General features: G+C 35.6%; 1 protein-coding gene across 13 annotated transcripts in view; it reads right to left on the reverse strand.

Annotated features, from left to right (window-relative positions):
* MEF2C (myocyte enhancer factor 2C) overlaps nt 1-19916 on the reverse strand; it is a 151538-nt gene that overhangs the window by 89633 nt on the left and 41989 nt on the right. For 6 of the 13 annotated variants that reach the window (XM_049649798.1, XM_049649795.1, XM_049649796.1 and 3 more), the window contains exon 2: nt 5822-6017. In XM_049649798.1, coding sequence (XP_049505755.1) covers nt 5822-5875 — 54 coding nt within the window. In that variant the 5' untranslated portion in view covers nt 5876-6017. Of the gene's footprint in view, nt 1-5821; nt 6018-6362; nt 6836-7838; nt 9104-9144; nt 9759-19916 lie in introns of those variants that run through there. The other 7 variants (XM_049649792.1, XM_049649791.1, XM_049649790.1 and 4 more) reach the window with 7 other exon arrangements.

Here is a 19916-nt window from a genome sequence, read left to right on the forward strand (position 1 = left end):
GCCTATTTAAAATAATTTATAAGTTATATAAAGAAACTGGGTGGCTCAGATGGTTAAGCATCGGACTCTTGATTTCAGCTCAGGTCATGATCTCACAGTTTGTGGGACAGAGACCCTTGTCCAGCTGTGTGCTGACAGCTTGGTGCCTGCTTGGGATTCTCTCTAGCTCTCTCTCTGACCCTCCCCTGCTCACACTCTCTCTTTCTCTCTCTCTCAAAATAGGCAAATAAACATTAAAAACATAAAAAAAAAAGAAACTGACATAGGGACCTAAGAAAAGAGAAAAAGTTAGAAAATTTAACAACTATGATCTCTGAATTCCTTTTAGTCATAAGGGGATTCTCTTGTTCTATTAAGAGGAGAATGTTGCTAATTGTCTTTAATTTGTGCTCCAGTTATTGCACTGATAATTACGTGAAATTTTGTTTGCTGGCAAAAACTATTAGTGTGCCAGACCTGATGGAAGAGAACTTAAGACTTTTAAAAATCTTCTTCCCTTAGCTTACTATATTAGGTCCTGACTGTGTTATTTGGCAAATATTTTTCCCTTACAGTTATTCAAATATTTAAATGTCTTTTTATAACAAGTCACACGAATACATTTGGATTTACCTCTCCTATCATTTCAAAGTGGGGAAACTGAAAATTTAAAATACAAACATACAAGTATAAACAGGTTTAGGTTAAACAAGCTTATTTTTTGTTTATCTTTCTTCTTGATACAACAGATATAACAGATTTCTAAGTATATTCTGCTTTTGTAAAAAGAGTGAGACAAGGGTAAAACTCACTTTAAAAATCTGTTGTTGGTTTTTTTTCAGGAGCATATTTACTGGTACCATATGAAGTAGGGTAAGATTATTGCCTGATTACTGAAGGTACTTAGGGGGTAAAAATAAGAAATGCAGAAGGAGACACTGAAATTGTAGTGTTAGAATAAAGTGGATGGTGGAAGTGATAAAAATGGTGACAAGTAGTTCAAAATAACTTGGTCAGTAACATATATTTGAAAATAAGTGCTGCAAGCATAGAACTTAGAAAACTACTCCTTCTCCTCCTTGTCACAAGCTCTGCCCTGCAAATGTCTGTGATTTTCCTTCCAGCCCACAAGCCATCCTCTGCTATCAGCCACTCCTGCTCTGAAAAGGATTCTCTCACCCCTTGTGAGATTCCAAAGGCTCCTTTTGTGCTCCTGCTCCGCTCTATTCCACTTTTCCTTCCAGCTCCCTTATAGCCTTTAAAAGGTAGAACCTTCTTGAAATGAGGTTCAGGCACCACTCTTTATTTAGTGTTCTACACAGCTCAGGAGTTTTAATGGAGGTCACATTAACTTATAAAAGCTAATGGTTTAAAAAGCATGAGTCTTAATAGGAACAGCTAATACGTACATTCATTGGGCGCTTATTATATGTTAGATGCTTTAAATTTATGCCCTAATTTAATTATCTCAATGACTTGAGGTGGGTACTATTTTTTAAACCTCAGTCTATTGATGAGGAAACTGATAAGGCTCAGAGGGGCTAGTATGTGGCAAAATTGAGATCACAGCTAGGTTTGTGTGTCTAAAACCCATGCTTTTCACCACTATGTTACACTGGATGCAGTATGATGTAATTGGGAAAAGCAAAGACATAAAACCATGCTCTTAGCCATTATATTATACAGGATGTAGCCTGACATGGTTGAGAAAAGCATGCATTGTTTTGTTTTTTTAATCTGAAAGGTGTGGGCTCCAAATTTTGGCCACCACTTAGTATTAACTCTCTGACTTGAAAGCTTTGCATGATCTGGGCCCTGTCTAGCATCTAATCTTTTCTCTCATCTCTCCAAAGTCATACACACCAGACTCAAGTTCCACAAGCTTTCCCTTGGCTCCTTAGCAAGCTCTTTCCGTTCTTAAGGAGCTTTGCAAATATTGTTCCATCTGGAATGTTGTCACCTGCCTAACTCTGACTCATGTTTTAGTTCTCATCTTTTAGCATTTCCTCAGAGAGGCCTTTCATCCAATCCCCAATCTAAATAAAGCACCTCTTGTTATACTTTGATAGCGCTTTGATAATTTCATTCACACCACATATCTATAACATTTTTATTATATATTTGCAAATCTCACGTCTGCTTCATCCTACTAAGCCAGGGATCCACAAACTCTGGCCCACAGGCCATATACAGCCCATCTCATTTTTGTCAGTAGAGTTTTATTCATAGACACATTCATTCATTTACACATTTGTCCAAGGTTGCTTTCACAACTAGGGCAGAGCTGAGTAGTTGAGATGAAGACTGTATGGCTCACAAGGCCAAAAATATTTGCTATCTGGCCCTTTACAGAAAAACTTTGCTGACCTCTGTGGCAGATGATAAGCTGTATGAGATTCGTCTGGTTTACCACTGAATTCTTAATGTTAAGCATATTGCAATCTAATAATATTTGTTGATTTAGTAAATAAGTGAATTATTCCCCTGTAAGTGGGGTTAATAAGAATTAAATGAAATAACACATACGTAATTCTTGGTACATGTTGCTACTTTTATTAAGTTATCTGGAAATTTCTATAAGACAAATTAACAATTCATGATTTTATTTATTTTTACATAGTCGCCTAAGTAATGTATGTAGTTTAAGTAAGAAATTGAGAAATAAGTAGTTTTCATAAAGTCAGAAACTCTGGACAAATTTTTAAAAATAAAATGAGCTGTTCATTTTTTTCCTCCTCTAAACTATTTTATGTATACAACTGGAGTTTCTGAGTGTTAGCTGTTCTCCTTACTTCCATTATGAAAGGTAGAGTAAGGGCAAAATTAAATTTAAACAGTTAGCTGCTGTTTTACAGCAGTGTTAGTTCTTAATGATATTCAACTTATACATCAGCTTTGTAATATTTCATTTCACACTTTTAAGTCTCTACTTCTTATTCTGTAAAAACACACCCTGTTCTCTGTATAGCCAAATAAACACCTGCAATGGCAGAGTGGGCTTTTACTACTTTTAAGAAAAGATGACAGTGAGCCATTGTGTGAGGTTCTATTATGGAGTCTGCAGTGGGGTAAGCTTCAAAAAGGGCAAAGCAGTTAACATTTTTCTTTTCCACATGTGAACACAAAGTTTAAAGGAAGCCCAGGCTGGGGGAGCCTCCGCACTTGGGATGATTGGCTCCCGCAGGTTTGCTAGTGGTGGTGATTATTAGAAGTGACCTATATCTTGTAAGCTTTCATGTCCACTCTCATAGTAGGTGAGTGGTGCACATAATAAACATTTATAAGTAAGATGGATGTCTGAGATTGTCAATAGCCACTAAAATAATCACTGAAATATACATTAAAACATGGCAGTTTTCACTTCTGCCGATTCAAGAGTATGAGTGAAGGACCTGCCATACCTAAAGGTTGGAGAAGACTACACAGATCTGAAATTCTGTAGAATAAAACCAAGGAATTCATCTTCAGGATTAAAAAAGTCATCTAAATTGAAGTGAATTTAAACAATTTTTCTTCTCCTACAATTATCATGACTTCTAACATGGATGAGAGTAACAGTAACTATAGACGCAGCATATATAAATTAAGATGTTTGATTATTAGCTCAAAAGTATGTGTTAAAATTCTTCCATCCTGTGTGAGTTTTATGTTCCTTTATAAAGCATAATGAAAGCTCATGAATTCAACCTGCAGAAATTTTCTCCTTTCTTTGTAGGCAAAAGGAAGATACTATGAATTTCATGAACCTAAACATTACCTGGTATTATCAATGAACTTAGGTGCTAATTCCTATAATTTTTGACAGCACTCAAAATGGATTCTAGTACAAATAACTGGATCTAAACAGTCAATGGTACATGGTGTTCAATATTTCAGTCTCAATTTCAATTTCAAGCTGTAAGCCAACAAAAAAATACTGTGGTTTATATTGACAGAATTATTACTTTTTGGTTTGACCGATAGCAATAAACAATGTGTAGGAAAACAATGAAGAAATCCATCAAAAATCTTTATTTATCCTTTAACTCAATTTTCAGCCAAAAATAGTTCAAGTCATGCGTATGTACCTTAAATATAATAATTTAAGGGAGTATAAACTTGAAAATCTAAAGTTTATCTCTTAATGACATACTGGCTTTGATGGCATAAATAACAACTTCTATTCATTATCATTTACACATATAACAACTTAAGTGTCCATCAATGGATGAATGAATAAATTAAGTTGTTACACACACATATACACACAATGGAACGTTATTCAGCCATAAAAAAGAGGAAATCCTACTATTTGCAACACCATGAAGGGATCTTGAGGGCATTATGCTAAGTGAAATAAGTCAGAAAGAGAAAGACAAAGACTGTGTGATCTCATTTATATGTAGAATCTAAAAAACAAACAAACTCACCCAAAGAGATCAGATTTGTGATTACCAGAGGTGGAGGGTTGGGGGAAGAAGAAATGGAGGAAGGTGGTCAAAAGGTACAAACTTCCAGTTACAAGATAAATAAGTACTAGGGTTGTAACATACAACACGATGACTACAGCTACCACTGCTGTGTGATACACAGAAAGGTTGCTAAGAGTAAGTCCTTTTTTTCCTTATTCTTTTCCTTTTATTATATCTATACGAGATGATGGATGTTAGCTGAACTGATTGTGGTAATCATTTCACAATACATGTAAATCAACCCAACACACTGGATGCCTTAAAATTATAGAGTGATGTATGTCAATTATGTCTCAATAAAACTGGAGAAAAAAACATAGAAAAAAACTTAAACCAGAAATCAGTTCTAGTCTCACTTGCAGTTCCAAGAAGACAGAAGGGGAGACAGACCAGAGTGTCTTTATTTGGAGGAAATTAGTCTGGTGAGGGCATCTCCAAAGGCCATCCTCTTAACTTTCCCCAGAATAAATGAGCAACAGGCAAAACATTCCTCTCTCCCATGGTCAAGGAATGAATGCCAGTTTTGCAAGTTCCATTATCCATTTGTAATGGTTGGGATCTGGCAGTACTACAATTTGTTAATTAACATTAGAATGCATACAAACCACCCAACTATCCTTGTATCACCTAACCAAATGCACTCTCCCCAAGTGTGAAGGAAAATAGTCAAATCACAAATATTCATGATATACAAGTCTTTGTCGAATAGAACATTTAGAGATATAAAATCTTTAGAACAAATTGATGGTATCATACAGTATTATCATTGGACTCGCAGAAAAAAATGGTAACATCATCTGCCTCTTTGTTTACAAAATTCGTGGTTTAAAGAAAATGGTATGAATTAATGAATAGTTTTTGTCTAAGTGTTTTAAGTTACTAATATTTCATGAGGGTGTTTGTTGTGGTCAGCACAATGCTAAATATTTTGGAGACATTTCAAAGTCTCTTTTAGTGTGAATACAAATAAAGCCATTTTTATAAGCCTATATCCTAAAACTTTAAGTGCATGACCACAAAAGTCCTCGTTCCCATGAATATAGGAATCTTTGTTTGATGATGCGTGCAGTGCAGCAATGTTATGCTTATTAACTCTTAATTATTAAGCTATTCATGTTATACAGGGATAGCTCCCGTTCAAAATTTATTGTGAAATAAAAAGTGAATAATCATGAACATGTAAGCTATTTGTCTAACAGATAAGGTGATTCTTCCCCCTTGACATATGATAGAATATTAGCATTTAAACTGGCCACATTTAATTCACTAAGACTTCTCTTAATGTATGCTCACAAGTTTGGAATGTTTTCAGGGTACCTTTAATATACCTGGGGGAAATGTAATAAATAGTCCATGTAAATAATGATACAAGAAAAAGTCTACCCACTCACCTGTCTGTTACGTTCATCCATAATCCTCGTAATCTGAATCTTTTTTCTCCCCATAGTCCCCGTTTTTCTTCTCTCTCTCGTCCCTGAAATTATGTATTTTTTCCTTCCTTTTCTTTCTCTTTCCTGCTTCCTCCAAACAAATCTCCTTCTTCAGCACTTGCACTGCTCAGTTCCCAAATTCCTGCATTCGTTCCTGCTGGACAAAAAAGAAAAATTAAATGCCACTTTAACTGAAAGCCAGTTTCATAAGAACTATCGTATTCTAATTTTTTAAAAAAGAAAACTATATGGAAGTAAGCCAATCAAATGAATGAAAATATGTACTCAAAGCACATGGTATATCCCATGCAGGAGCATATCAAATAGGAACAGTTTGTTTTTACAGTTAAAATAATCTCATAAGTAATATAACAAGTCATTTAAATGACAAAAACTGTACTTTAAAGCCCAACACTTGAAATGTATCTTTTGCAACGAGTTTCTTAATATTTTTTAATGAAAATTAGGTGACTATTTTCACCCTTCTATTATGAAAAATTACCTGAATCAGAGAGTTAATGAACCTCTATGTACCTGTGTATGCTAAGTAGGGCAGCTAATTCATTTCTGAAGGGAAAACAATCTTGTGTTTTGACAGCAGAGGTGATAACGTCCCTCGTTATGCAAATAGGATGGACTATTATGAAAGTGCTATTTGATATATGTAAATGTCAACTAATTTAAATCTAAATCCTTTAATCTTATTTTTAAAAAGTCACTGCTATGAGAACACTGTAAAAATAATATGGGATATTTAATCTTACATAATAAGCAGCTATCAGCACTGAGATCTCCTTTTCCTCTTGAAAGCCCTTAAGCTATATATTGAACACAAGAATCAAAAAAGATAATCATTCACAGAAAAGAAATGGTGGGAAAAAATTAGAGTATTACTCCATTTATAAGGATACTTTTTTTAATAACTACACTTTTTATAATAAGCCATCAGTTCTCAAAATTTAAATATTTTAAAAAGACATATCATATGTCTTTGGGGAGTAAGATACAAAATTACAGAAGCCTGATACTCTATATGTACTAGATATCTTTAGGTCATGAATTAAAATTAAAGAAAGGATCATCCATAATATAAAATAAACCCAGAGAACCCGAGTATTAAAAGTATGTATTTTACTTTGTTTTAAATTATATCTGAAAATATTTGAAAGTAATGAAAATAAATTGCCGTGATGTGTGGAAGTTAACCAGAAAGCATTCCACAATGGATTCTTCATTTGCAAGCAACAGCTCCAATTATCCTATCCAGTCTTATGTCAGAGAATGCAACTACTTTACACATGGCTCAGAATTTCCCTGTTTTAGTTGGTGTCTGACAAGGGACCTGAAAAATTCCCACATGTATTATGTAATGCTAAGCCAATGTCCTGGCTATTTAATAGATTATTTGGCTCCAATTCAAAGTTATCGGAACAGGAAAGCTGTTATACACTTGGTCTGATCATCAGCTGTCTTTTGATTTCTTTAATTTAATTTCTAAATTCTTTATCACCTTGAGTAAATTTCTTTAAATTAAAATTTTCTGTGGTTATCTAATTGCAGAAGCTATTATGATATAATTAGTTCTGGTGGATTAAGCGCTGCTTAAATACTAAGACCATCCATTCTCCTTTGCCCAATGCCTTTCTACGAAACTGCGGCTCAGTTGTGCCTCTGAGAATACTATATATGTTGAGTAACATCATGACCACACAGTGCTTATCAAAAACTCCAGTGGTAATTTGAAATGTTGGAAGTAGTTCAAAAGTTTTAAAGAGTTATATAAACAACACACATTTGACAAATACACATGAAAAAATTAGCTATAAGACATTAAAATCACATTACAATAGAAAACATTTATGAAGCACAATTGCATTATATATTTGCTGTTGCCAAACACTGTCCATCTATCTATTTTTAGAAACAGTCTTAAATATCACTCAACTGGGCAACTTTCCTGTGTTTCCTATAGTCTTACCTTAGAAGCCAGCGGCACGTTAGATTGATATTTCCCTTGCATGTGCAAGACCCCAAAGAGACAAACAGGCTTCCTCTATCACAGAAAAGCCAACCCATGAATCCACAGCAAATGCATATAGGACAATTTCCTTTCTTTTCGTTTAGCTGAGGCCGGTGGCACTATCGGCTTACAGGACTATGCCTGCCTAAGCGCTTATTCACTTTAAGGTGGAAGGTCAGGGTGAACAGATTAGAGTGTGGTGACAAGGCGGGGAAGACGAGAACTTCTACAGATCCTGGTTTCAAAATACAAATAACCAAACAAGCAGAGAAACATCCCAGGAGAAAAGTCTCTTCAGAAAGGCAGAGGGAGCGCTCCTCCAGAGCCAAACTTAGAAGAGTTCCTACATATCACCACCCCATACTTCCCAACTTTGAAACGAGAGACACTTTTGAAAAAGAGCAGGGCAGGGATTTTAATTAGTGAAAAAGGATGGGAAATATTTTGCCTGAGAAAATTTATATGCATATATCAAACATGTATATAAAATGGTCAGAACACCACTGGATATGTTTTCCCTTTTGAAATACGCAAGGTAAAGACAAACAAGCTTAAATTTCAGTAAAAATTAAGGTATTTTCCTGCTTTCCATAAAAATGAATATTTCTTGAAGTCTTGCCTGCTGAACATTTTTAAAATACGAAATCTGATATTATGTACACATGCAGACTACTACGCAGTGATGATGCGACGTTTTCATGAAGTAAAATATGTCACGAGATGTGGCTTAGAACATTTGATTATGGATCACCACGTTTCAGGGCTGCCAGTAAAAATTCAGAGTTAGGAAGGTCAACAATAGCTCAGGAGTTGTTTTCTTAGCATAACTATTTTTCTAAGCTGATTTTTATGCAAAAATTATTTTGCAAAGTCGGTTTTGAGTATTAATTTGTAGGAGGCCTAGAGTGGCTGAGAAAGATATTATGTAACTTTAGTAGCTTTTAAAACTGTTTTGTGTGTATACGAAGAAGAAGAGAATCGCTAAACTCCGTGTAGCAGAATTTCAAGTTATGCTGAGAACTTTCATTACATACAATCAACCATAAGCTTAAAATAATTCCAGCAGCCCTGCTGCTAACTTCTCTCCACATGAAAGAAGCATTCTTGGAAAATGACAGAGCCACAGAGAAACAATCAGTAATTAAAAAAAGAAGAAGAAAAAGAAACGCTCTACCACAGTTACACTCTATGGAGTTACAGTCTTCTGCATTTTTTTTTCTTTTCGTCAACCTAAATATAAGAAAAATAAAATCAAGCTGCTTACTAAAAAGGGGAACTTCATTATGGCAGGCTTCTGTTCACTTTGAGTTTGGCATAAGCAGACAGATGAAGGCAGAGTGGTTTTGAGACCCAAGTAGAGAAGAATATCTTGTGGACAGATGCTAAAGATCCTTCTCCCACCCCAGCTCTCTCATTTACAAACAAGTTCCCTTGAGTGACACACACCGCCTCCCCCCTTCCCAGCCTCACTCTTTTTTGCGCTCTTCCTCCCTCTCTCCCTCCCTCCCACAAAATCCCTCCCCTTCACACAGAAGAATCTTGACAGAATGGCAGGAAACACGCACAGACTGGTCGGGGAAGGATATGATGTCAGCAACCACGAACAATAAAAGGTGTAAAGGTGCTTCCTTCCCTAAACTGTTCCAGAAGTGTAAAATGGGAACCAAAACTCTTCACTTCCTTCTCTGAGCAGAACTGTCTGAGTGTGCCTTGCTGCATGCCACACACAGAGAGGCCTTTGAGAGGTTCAGATAAGGGACAATGACAGAAACGCAGACATGGAGACACAATTTTGTATTTCTATTTTTAAAGCACCTAAGAAAAATCCATTTCAGGTCTAGTTTCGTCTTTTGTATGATTGCTTTAAGGAATAAGAATAAGAAAACGAATTCACTTTGGTCAAGGAGGAGATACATCACAATTACCATTTACTATGTCTCGCAGAAGTCATCTGACATAGCTAACGCAGCCGTATAATCTTAATTTACCCTTCGAGGCAAATGAAGAATTCTATACAGACAAAGAGCCAATTGGATAAATTATATTTTTGGTAAAAAATAGAATCACAAAAGCTGTCCAAAAAACAAACAAACAAAAAAAATCAATGTTTGTTAGTAAAACACATTACTTCTTTGCAACCATAGTTTAAAAAAAGATATAGTGAGTGGGGGGAATAGATGACTGTGTTATTGCAGTTCTCAAAGTTGTCCAAAAAATTCAGAGTAAGAACCAAAGAAACTAACATAAACTTTCAGTGTATAACGAAACTATTTATTTTAATCTCATCGCTATTAGGTTCCTTCTAACATGGAAATGGCAGTCTACCATAAGGTTTCTGTAGGAAGAAAACCACATATCAAGTGGATCTGAGTCATCTTCAGATTTCAATCATCTTCCCACAACACTTTGATTTAGAAATTAAACACAACCTTCAGTTATGTGTTTTGATCATAGAGTGAGACTGCCATGCCACATTAAAAGATGTGGGAAGAAATTAATTCTCTTCTGCTAAACTTATCTTTGCAAAGCATGTATTTTGCTACAATAAGCACAATGCAGTCACTTAAATAAAAACAACCTATGAAAAATGATCAAACATTAAAATATGTGATGTCAATCTGCAAAGAAAGAATTCTGGTTTTCTTTTACTCATATTAGCAAATAACTTCTTCGCTGTCTTATATTTTCACTAACACTAGCATCTTCATACAGAGTTTTATAAAAACTAAAGGCTGAAAACCAAGCACACTATGTCCAACAAAAAATGATACTGTCATATAAACACAAACCGGATGCTTAGTAGGAGACGAAAATGATCTTAAGCCCAATTGCTGCAAGCCTGGCATTAGTAATTCAAATAAGTAAATGATTCATTATTATTTGAAGTGGAAAACTTTGCTTATTATGGTACAGAGATACATTTAACTTTCTCCTTTATGACATATTTGAAAGACATATGAGGCATGTAACTATATTTTGGTTAAAATGAACAAGTAGAACTTTTACTTTTTTTTTCTGCTTAAGAGGTATTTTGAACTTCGAAAGACATAACAATTATTATTATTCTTATTGTTACTCAACTATGTTATATCCTAAGAGTTGGGGAATACTTCCTTGGTCCTGAAACTCATTCCACGTCTCTTGAAGTAAATTTATGATGTTGTATTACCCTAGCTATGAATGCTAGCTGATTTCATTTTAAAGACATAGTCAAAACTTACCTTCCTAAGGGTACTTAAAAAACCACTATTATTTACCTCTGGATAGATACCATCATGCCAAATACAAAGTTATCTTCTCAATTTATTTCAATTTAGTGGCAATATAATGGAATTTGGAATTGTCACCAAGTCTCAGTAACAGTGTCACATACAAATAATAATGTCATCTGTCAGTTCCTCATACATGCCACACTCCTTCCTACCACAGGGCCTTTGAATATGCAATCCCCCCTGCCTGGAATGCTCCACCTTCCCCTCTGTGCCCCCTTAACTTCTTCCTCTCCTTTCTGTCTTAGGTCTAATTTCACCTCCTCAGGAAGCACTCCATCCTTTCATGATCACAACAAATCCCCCGTTAGGACTCACAGCACCATGCCTTTCTCTGTAGCACTTGTCACAACTGAAATTGCCTGTCTTCTTCAACATCTGTGGGCCAACTCTGTTTTGTATCACTTTCGTAATCACATTATCTACCCCACTGCCAGGCACATCAGAGGAGCCGGTAACTCAGTTGATTAACAAATTTAAGATTTTCACCTCTCAGGTATGTATTTTCTTCAGTTGCTAGTTTTAATGACTATTCCTAAGAATATTTTCATATTTCTGCTTATACAGAAGCAAGTTGACAACCTCATTTAATCCTCTGTCATATTTATATAGCATCTCATATATGGAATAAGAGTAACTCACAACCCGAAGTCGAAGTGGAAAGAATTTTGGAGTCAGGAGGCTCAGGTCTGAACTTGAGCTTGTTGTTTGCTCTTGCCTACAACAAGCTGGGAACAAACTTCTTGACGTGCAGGATGGCTACGAGCACTAGGTGTGGTACTGTATGCAAAGTGGGTACACAGCAGCACTGCAGATATGACCTACTACTTGGAAGACTGCTTCAGTTTTGAGGCATAAAACAAAAGTCGTGTTATACAACGAGGCTACCAAGCGAATCATAGTCCTTACGTACACCGTGAAGACTTCACTTTCCAGAGCTAATGATGAGCAAGTTCTAACAGGTAATGCTTCATTTATTCCTTAACAATAATCATTATATGAAGAAAAAAATTTACAGTGTTATAAAAATTAAGAAGTTTCTCTTAAGTATCAGTCATGGAAGAGCTTCAGGCTGCAAAAGCAGAAATAACTAGGGAAATATATCAATTTTCCCAATGACCATGGCTGCTGAAAACTCTACATTAATGCTTCTAGTCCTACTTTAATATCTTTCCCCAAGGACAAAAGGAGATGAAATGTATGTCAGAAATATAATAAGGCTAAAAAGGAACTCGTTTTGAAAACCTCTGCAATTAATTTAATAAGTGGGCCTAACCTGCCGTTATCACTGACATAAATCATTTTATTTACACAGTTCTAGAATTTAGGAGACACACATACCTTCAAACAACCGTGTTGCATTATAAACAATTTAATAAACACGAGGGAAGCATACCTTCCCCGTCATGGTTTTCCATGGTATATTCTGTCTTGAACATTTTTTTCACACTGCAGCTTAAACAGCCTTCTTCATTCCCCGTTCCAAAATAAACTCCAAATGGTCTAAATATGTCAAGAGCCTCATGCTGTTGAACCACATCACAGTTTTTTTTTTTTTTGCCTTTCCACATCATATTAAGTAATTAATTCAGGGTTCTATCATGTCTTTGTTTTCCTAATTTTTCCCAACAGTACAGCCACCACCTTTTCTTTCAAAAGCCACTTAGTGATGTGCCAGGGCTTACCACAAAGGTAACCCCTGCATTGCGTCATCACAAAGCAACAGCTACTATTTGGCATCACAGATTGCGTTCTGTTCCCCAGCTGTAACCTCTCAGTAAGAACACGCAGCTGGATTTTGTGTCGCTCTTACTGAACAAAGCAAGTAAAGCACCACACAACACCAGTATCGGTGAAACAAAATTGCCAGCCTTCAAAGCAAGCTAGGATTGAAGAGGGAGATGTTGTTATACGTTTTCGTGTTACTATAACAAAATCTGAGTTCCTGGGCATCTCATAATCCTTTCAGAAAAACATTTTATGTTCATTATTTTCTTAATCTTTTATATATCATATTTCATCACTAAAGTGGAAAAACTCTATAAATTTCTTTCTCAAAAGCCTATATGTACCAGACACCATGTTCAGCCTTACTGATACATTGGTGTGTGTGTCTGGGTGTGTGTGGGGAGAACATTTTTGTGCAAACCTGCAGCAAATGGAAAAGCTCCATTTCAGTCTTTGATAATGTGAAGATAAAACAGTAAGAGTACATTTTAAGACACCTGAGTAGTCTTAAATAATCACAATATTACTAAGAAATCACAATATTACGAAGTAATCACACCAAATAATCAAATAATCACAATATCACCAAGTAATCACAATAAATAATCACAATATTACTAAGAAAGTGATACAACTGGTTAAAAGGCAGTCTAAGTAATTATTCTGTATTCAAATATTACGTTAAACAATTGAAAATTATGTCCTAAAAATAATTTGCTTCTGTTTTTATTTTCCTAATTTAGTTAATATTTGAAGATGACCTTGAAATAGAAAGAAATAACTACTGTCCTCCTGCCAATGTTTTTGTTATACATTAAGGAGAATAAGCTTGATAAATCACCCACTATTTACACTGAATGTCATTTACTTTTTGTCTTTGGTCGAACTTCAGGAATTTATAAAGTTTACATAAAAGCCTTTCATCTAATATACATAATAGCCAAAATGCCATAATAATGTCTCTCAAAATATAGATATTTGATATTGCTGTTCTATGTGGCTCAACATGGAAACCAGTGATTCATCAATTTTTCTATTCTCTTCATCTCTTTTACAGCATCCTAATCAACCTAATTAAGGCTTTGTTCATCTGAAACCTCTGATGACAATTTGTTTAACTCTATCCCACTGTGGTCTTCTTATAAGGAGAATTAAATCTGATCTTCTGACAGCAATCATTAAATGATCCCAACTGGCCCCAATTAAGCCACATGGCTCACGGGCTTCCATACAGTCAAGTGCCAAGTTCTCTGCTCCATTCGCACATCATTCTTTACCTTGGTTTATTTTCTTAAAGCCAATTAAGTATGTGTCTTATCGAGTGGAACTAAATTTCTGTGTGTACATTAGCTTAAGATACAGTGCATCAATTGACTTTGCAGTCACACTGAAGTATCACACAGGGCTCCTAAAGCCATTCTCTCTAGCTGTAGTGCTATTAATGAAAATAAAACAAAACAAAAAAAACACAACACTTTAAATTTACTTACCCATGCTGAAATTGATACATGTACCTTCTCAAATAATACACATAATTCAAACACTTGTGGCTAACATAAATCAACAACAACTTTCTATCTGGCTTATTTACAATGATCTTTTAATAGAGTAGTATCTGCATTTGGTAGAGCTTAACATCCTTTTTTTTTTTTTTTTTAAAAAAAAAGCATTTAAATTGTCTCTTTAAGAGCTGCTAAAAGAGTAGTTCCAAAGTAAGACTTCTGAAGTTAACCTTTCTTACCCTTAATTTCTGCTCTAATTTTTTTCACATATGCTCAATTGTAAGTTCTGTAATGATGTTCGCAGGCCTTCCTATGAATGCAGGTAGCCTCAGGATTTAGAGCTCATTGATTGTGTGCTACTCCAGGGACATGGCTGATTAAAAACAGCCTCGTGAGGAGTAGCTCCTATTCACATCTGGCTCATCTTGTTCTAAACTCTCATACCTGTATGGAAATTTGACCCCTAGCTCTGGCTTTGGAGCACCGCACTTTTCAGAGTCCTTTACCTTCGACGTCAGGGCAGAAACAGTTAGATTAATCTCAGTATGACTGGTGTTTGACACAGTTTCTGAAGGCCTTAATCAATTATCCTGACTACTTTTCTGAGAATAAAAACAAATGTGCTGTATTTTTACATCTATTCTAATTATAGCTATCACTGATCATATGTTGGTATCTGATGCAGGCTATCTGTCACAGTTCTCAGAGCAGATGGATTAGAACATATCTGTTCATCCTAATCATACATTAAAAACTGACATTAGGATAGAAAACTGAAATGGATGCTATGCATCTTATTGGACATTAACCTTGATGGAGCACTGCAATTCTTTTTATTCCTTGACCAACAGATGTAACTACAAAGAAAAAGGAAAATATAATAGAATCTTTAACATATTGACATTTGGAAACACCTAGAAAAATAGTTATGCGTGTTTTCTTTATGATAGCTAAATAGATAATCGTCTACTCAATAAAAGTTCTCCTCAGAAGAGGAAAATTCAAAATATTTACTACAAAATGCTGATGATTTAGAAAATACTAACAGCCTAACAGCTGATTGACCTTAAAAAAATGTATAATAAATATACCAAAATTTTGGCAAAGCAAAACAAGATGCTCGGGTGTTGTATTATGAAATATTTCTCACTGTATTATAGTAATCTCCAATAAGGTTTGATGTTAATTTTAGAGCACGCTTCTGCTAAAAAGGGCAAACCCTGCAACAGATTTAGTACAAAGAAGCCGAAAATATCCTGTGGAAAAAAAAAATCTGTAGTGAAATCAGCCAGCCCAAATCCTGCCATTACTCAGCACTGCAGTGACGTGCGGATGTTTGTAGTGGTTTGAGGAGCCAGCAGGGGTGGAAACTCTACGTACTCGACTTCAACATGATTGCAATTGAACCTCATCAAAGTAAGAGCTCATAATTTGTCACAGAAAACAGCCAATTAACATATGTTAGAAAAAGGCTTCATAAAGATAATATATGATTAAAGACCCAGTGCAGCTGTTGAAAATCAAAACTATGCATTTAAAAAAGAAATCTCAGCCTGAGCTTCCGTACGGTTAAACTGATAATGGCTACTATGATTTTTTTTAAAGGAGAAAAATATAATTACAGTGCTTCTCATAAGTTTGGGGTTATGGCAAGGGAGAACTGGGTACTGTGGTATTATTTACTATGCCTTACTTAGTTCTATAAATAGTTGAAGCCCTTGCCAAAACTCTGTAGTTACTTTGTTATAGTGCTATTTTAAAACACAGACCTTCATTGTGAGCTAAATAGCCTTCAGGATGCACTTTGTAGTTATAGCATTCCTCTCAAAACTATATCCTCCCTTTATCTGTGCAGAACTCCAGGACAAGAGGACTCGACATGACAGTCCTGCTCGCTGTAGAACACACTGGGGCTGTGTGACTCAAGGTTTCGACACTTGAGAACTTTTGTCAGGGTTGATGGTCAGGAAAGACAACGCGTCAATGTGAGAAATGAGACTATGGTGCATGTGTGTAGTACAGATCCTCTAACATGACGTAGTGCAGGCCACCTGCCACAGCTTCGGAGCAGATGAGCTACACGTAACTCAATGTATGGGGGGTACTCTCCTCGGAGATTTAAACGAAACTTTAGCGTGGACCAAGCGAGCAAATCAAATCTTGGCTAAATTGATACCATCGGAGACCGTGAACAAAAATCATGATGCTTGATATTACAGATATCAATGAAAAAGTTTGATCTTTAGTTACAGAGACATAAATATGTCAAGCAGGATGCTAGGTCCTAGGGACACCACTGTGAACAGAACAAACAAGGTCCTGGTGTTGATGAAACTTACACTTTAAAGTTTGAAAGAGAGAGGCAATCAACAAGTACACCAGTATGATGATTTTAGATAGAGAAGTGCTGGAAAGAAAATACCACACTAGGACAGGCGAGGGGGTGACTAAACAGGAAAGAGCAGAGCTGGACAGTGCTCTCAGGGAAGATGATATTTGAGCAGATGACATCTGAGGACAGATCTAAAATACAGATGGAGGCAGGCAGTATTTGGAGGATGCCTACTCCAGCCTGAACACTCCATGAATACTCTGCCTGTCACTATTGCTACAAACTCGGCTAATCCATAGTTTCCCAAACCTCAGTGTCCTCATTTACAGAATAGGAATAATTATATATATATTCTATGATAAGGCTGTGAGGCTCAAATAAAAAACAGCACCACATTCATTTGTAAAAATTCAGTTAGATGCAACTCAGTTTCATAAATTCATTGTGTCAACTTGTTTCCTTCACTTCAACATTGTATAATTTCATAAAAATTATAAACACTTTGAAGCACTGACAATATAGTATAATGCAAACGGTTTCTAAACTGATATGAAATGAATCCAAAGGGGCTTCTTCCCTTGAAATGTGGGTGTTTCATTAAATCAGTGTCCACTGACTGAACTAGTTCTTGGGCAAAGAAGTTCTTTTCACGGTGTTAAATATGCACAGCACCATAAGCTATCTGACAAATACAATGAAAAACTTCTGCAAGTGTGAAATACAGAATTATATTTTTAAAATCATGCCTCTTTTCTTCTAGAAATAAACAATCTTACAACATTACTGATGTACCTGAGTCACTAGGGTAGGTTGATTTATTTCCTCTCTCACAGGACCCAACTCCCAAGCAATCAGAACAGTTTTGATTAAGATCTCAGTGATATTTGAAAATCCCAGTGTCTCACCGAATGGGAAATGTTCACATATCTTTGGACATACCCATCTAATGAGAGTAAGCTATGTAGCCTCCAGCCAAACAGATTAATTTCCAACTTGGAATGAATAGACAAATTGAATCATCGAGTATTTTTTAAATTAAAGCATTTTAAGAAGAAAAAATAAAAAATTTAAGGATTACAAATTTTAATAAATAAAATTTGGAGTAAAAAGCAACAGACACATTTTAATCTTAAAATTTGTTAAACAGAAATGTCTAATGAAAAACTGGTATTTTAAGTAAGGAGAGGGTCAAAATTTTCTATGCAACAAAACTTTAAGAAATGACAGGTATACACTTTCAATTCTCCCTACCCGGCCACTTTCTCGGGGAGTAGTATAAATTTGATCCTTTATTGTACTAATTTCTTTTTATTTCATATTTGGTGAACATACTTTACCAATTTTAAAATAGGGTAAGTTGTATAATTTACCATGAAGCCTAAATTTACACTAATCTATTTTCATTTATAATGGATTTAGTGCCCTGAAAAAGAATCGCAAGTTGGAAAAGGTTTTTTTTTTCTTCTTGGAATCAAGAGTCTTCTTTCCTCTCCTTTGTGAATCATGATATAGATATTTATTCTAATAAAAATCAGCATAGTGTTTGACTCTTCTCAACGCTAACCAGTATTTCACACTGCAAACTCCTCTCCCTCCCTGCCTATATTGTAAAGTGACCTTCGAAGGACGCTTGCCTCCCCCTCCAAAACCCCGTCATAATTGCATGCAAAGCAGGCATGTAAATCTGAGTCTCTTCTCTCTTTGTAGCGCTGCCTGCTCCATTTTTTCATTTCATCACCTTTCTTTATCTCTTCTTCCACATGTTGAGAACTGAGGGGATATGGAAAGTGAAACTGTCAAAGAGCTAGGAATAGAGGTGTTCTCAGATGAAGAGAATGTTTCCTCCATATACCCGGACAGAGCAAGTTTGTTTCAGAGCATACCCGCCATGGGCCTAGGGTAAACTAAGTCGGTTCCTACGCTGAAGGCCTGGCAGCAGGCTCCTTATCTCAGCTTGTCTACACATTCTGTCCCAGGCTATTTTCAAGGATAGCCCAAGTCATCCTTGGCAGATACTAATACATGGAAAGTATTACAGTACTTCCCCTGTAAAAAAGACCATGCTATTGCAGATCAGAAATTTACTGAAATGAAGTTTTTTTTAATCCCCATTCTCTAAAAGATTTAAAAGAAAGCACCCACTGGTGGAAGCAAGCTCATGACTCTCATCAGAAACCCCAGAGTGGATTCCAAAGATTAGTGGTTCCTAAGGATTATGACAAGCTATTCCTCAAAAAAAAAAAAAAGTCAGGAAATTAAAAAAAAAAATTAGGAAAACAAATTCTTTGCTGCAGGACTTTTCATATTCTTCAGTATGCTAGATGCCAAAATCTGGAGTATTTCCAAATGTATCCAGAATATGTTTTGGGAAATGCTAGCTTTAAAGAAAGGAATAAGCTTTTTCTGACTACTGAATACATTGCACTGCTGAAATGCCCTAAACCAACACTTTGCTTAGTGCCTGGCTCAAGGAAAACATAATAGTATTGTTGAATAATTGATAAAACAAAGAAAACTATACTTCACCTTTACAAAGAAGTATAAATATGATATCAAGTGCAGAAAATTGCTGTTCTTTTAAAGTAAAAATATTAATAAAATATTTAGCAATTAGTGCAACATAGTTCTAAAGCACCAAGAAGTGCTGGAGTGGAGTGAAAAGAAGGCTGTATTTGTAACCAGACTCTTGGTTGGGCTCTGCTACCCATGAGCTGCCAGTCAACTGTTTTGAGTCTCATTGTCCTTAGATATATACATTATTTTTTCCCCACACTTCTTGCTTTGAAAAGTTGGTGCACCTCAGCCTCAAGCAGTTAAGACTAAGGTTACATTATGCACTTTGGACCACGAATCGTATTTAGAAAGTTAATAAATAACAGCTATGAATTATAAAATACTATGACACTAAAAGCTTTACATATATTAACTCCAATCTTCACAACAGCCTATGAGAAAGACTATTTCATCACTTCCAATTTACAGAAAAAAAGCTGCAGGACAGAGAGGTTAAGTTACTTGCCCAAGGTCACAAAGCTAGTGTTAGAATATATATAGTTATAAAGTATATAAATCTAGTCCCAGACTCTAGTGGAACTGCATACTCTGCTAATTCTCTATGCAGCAAGGTACTATGCACGAGAGGGCTTTCAAGTTAAAATTCTATGCAGAAAATTACGTTCAGAAGGTTTTAGTGAAATCTAAGAAG

The sequence above is a fragment of the Panthera uncia genome, assembly GCF_023721935.1.
Source record: "Panthera uncia isolate 11264 chromosome A1 unlocalized genomic scaffold, Puncia_PCG_1.0 HiC_scaffold_17, whole genome shotgun sequence".
NCBI classification, from domain to species: domain Eukaryota; kingdom Metazoa; phylum Chordata; class Mammalia; order Carnivora; family Felidae; genus Panthera; species Panthera uncia.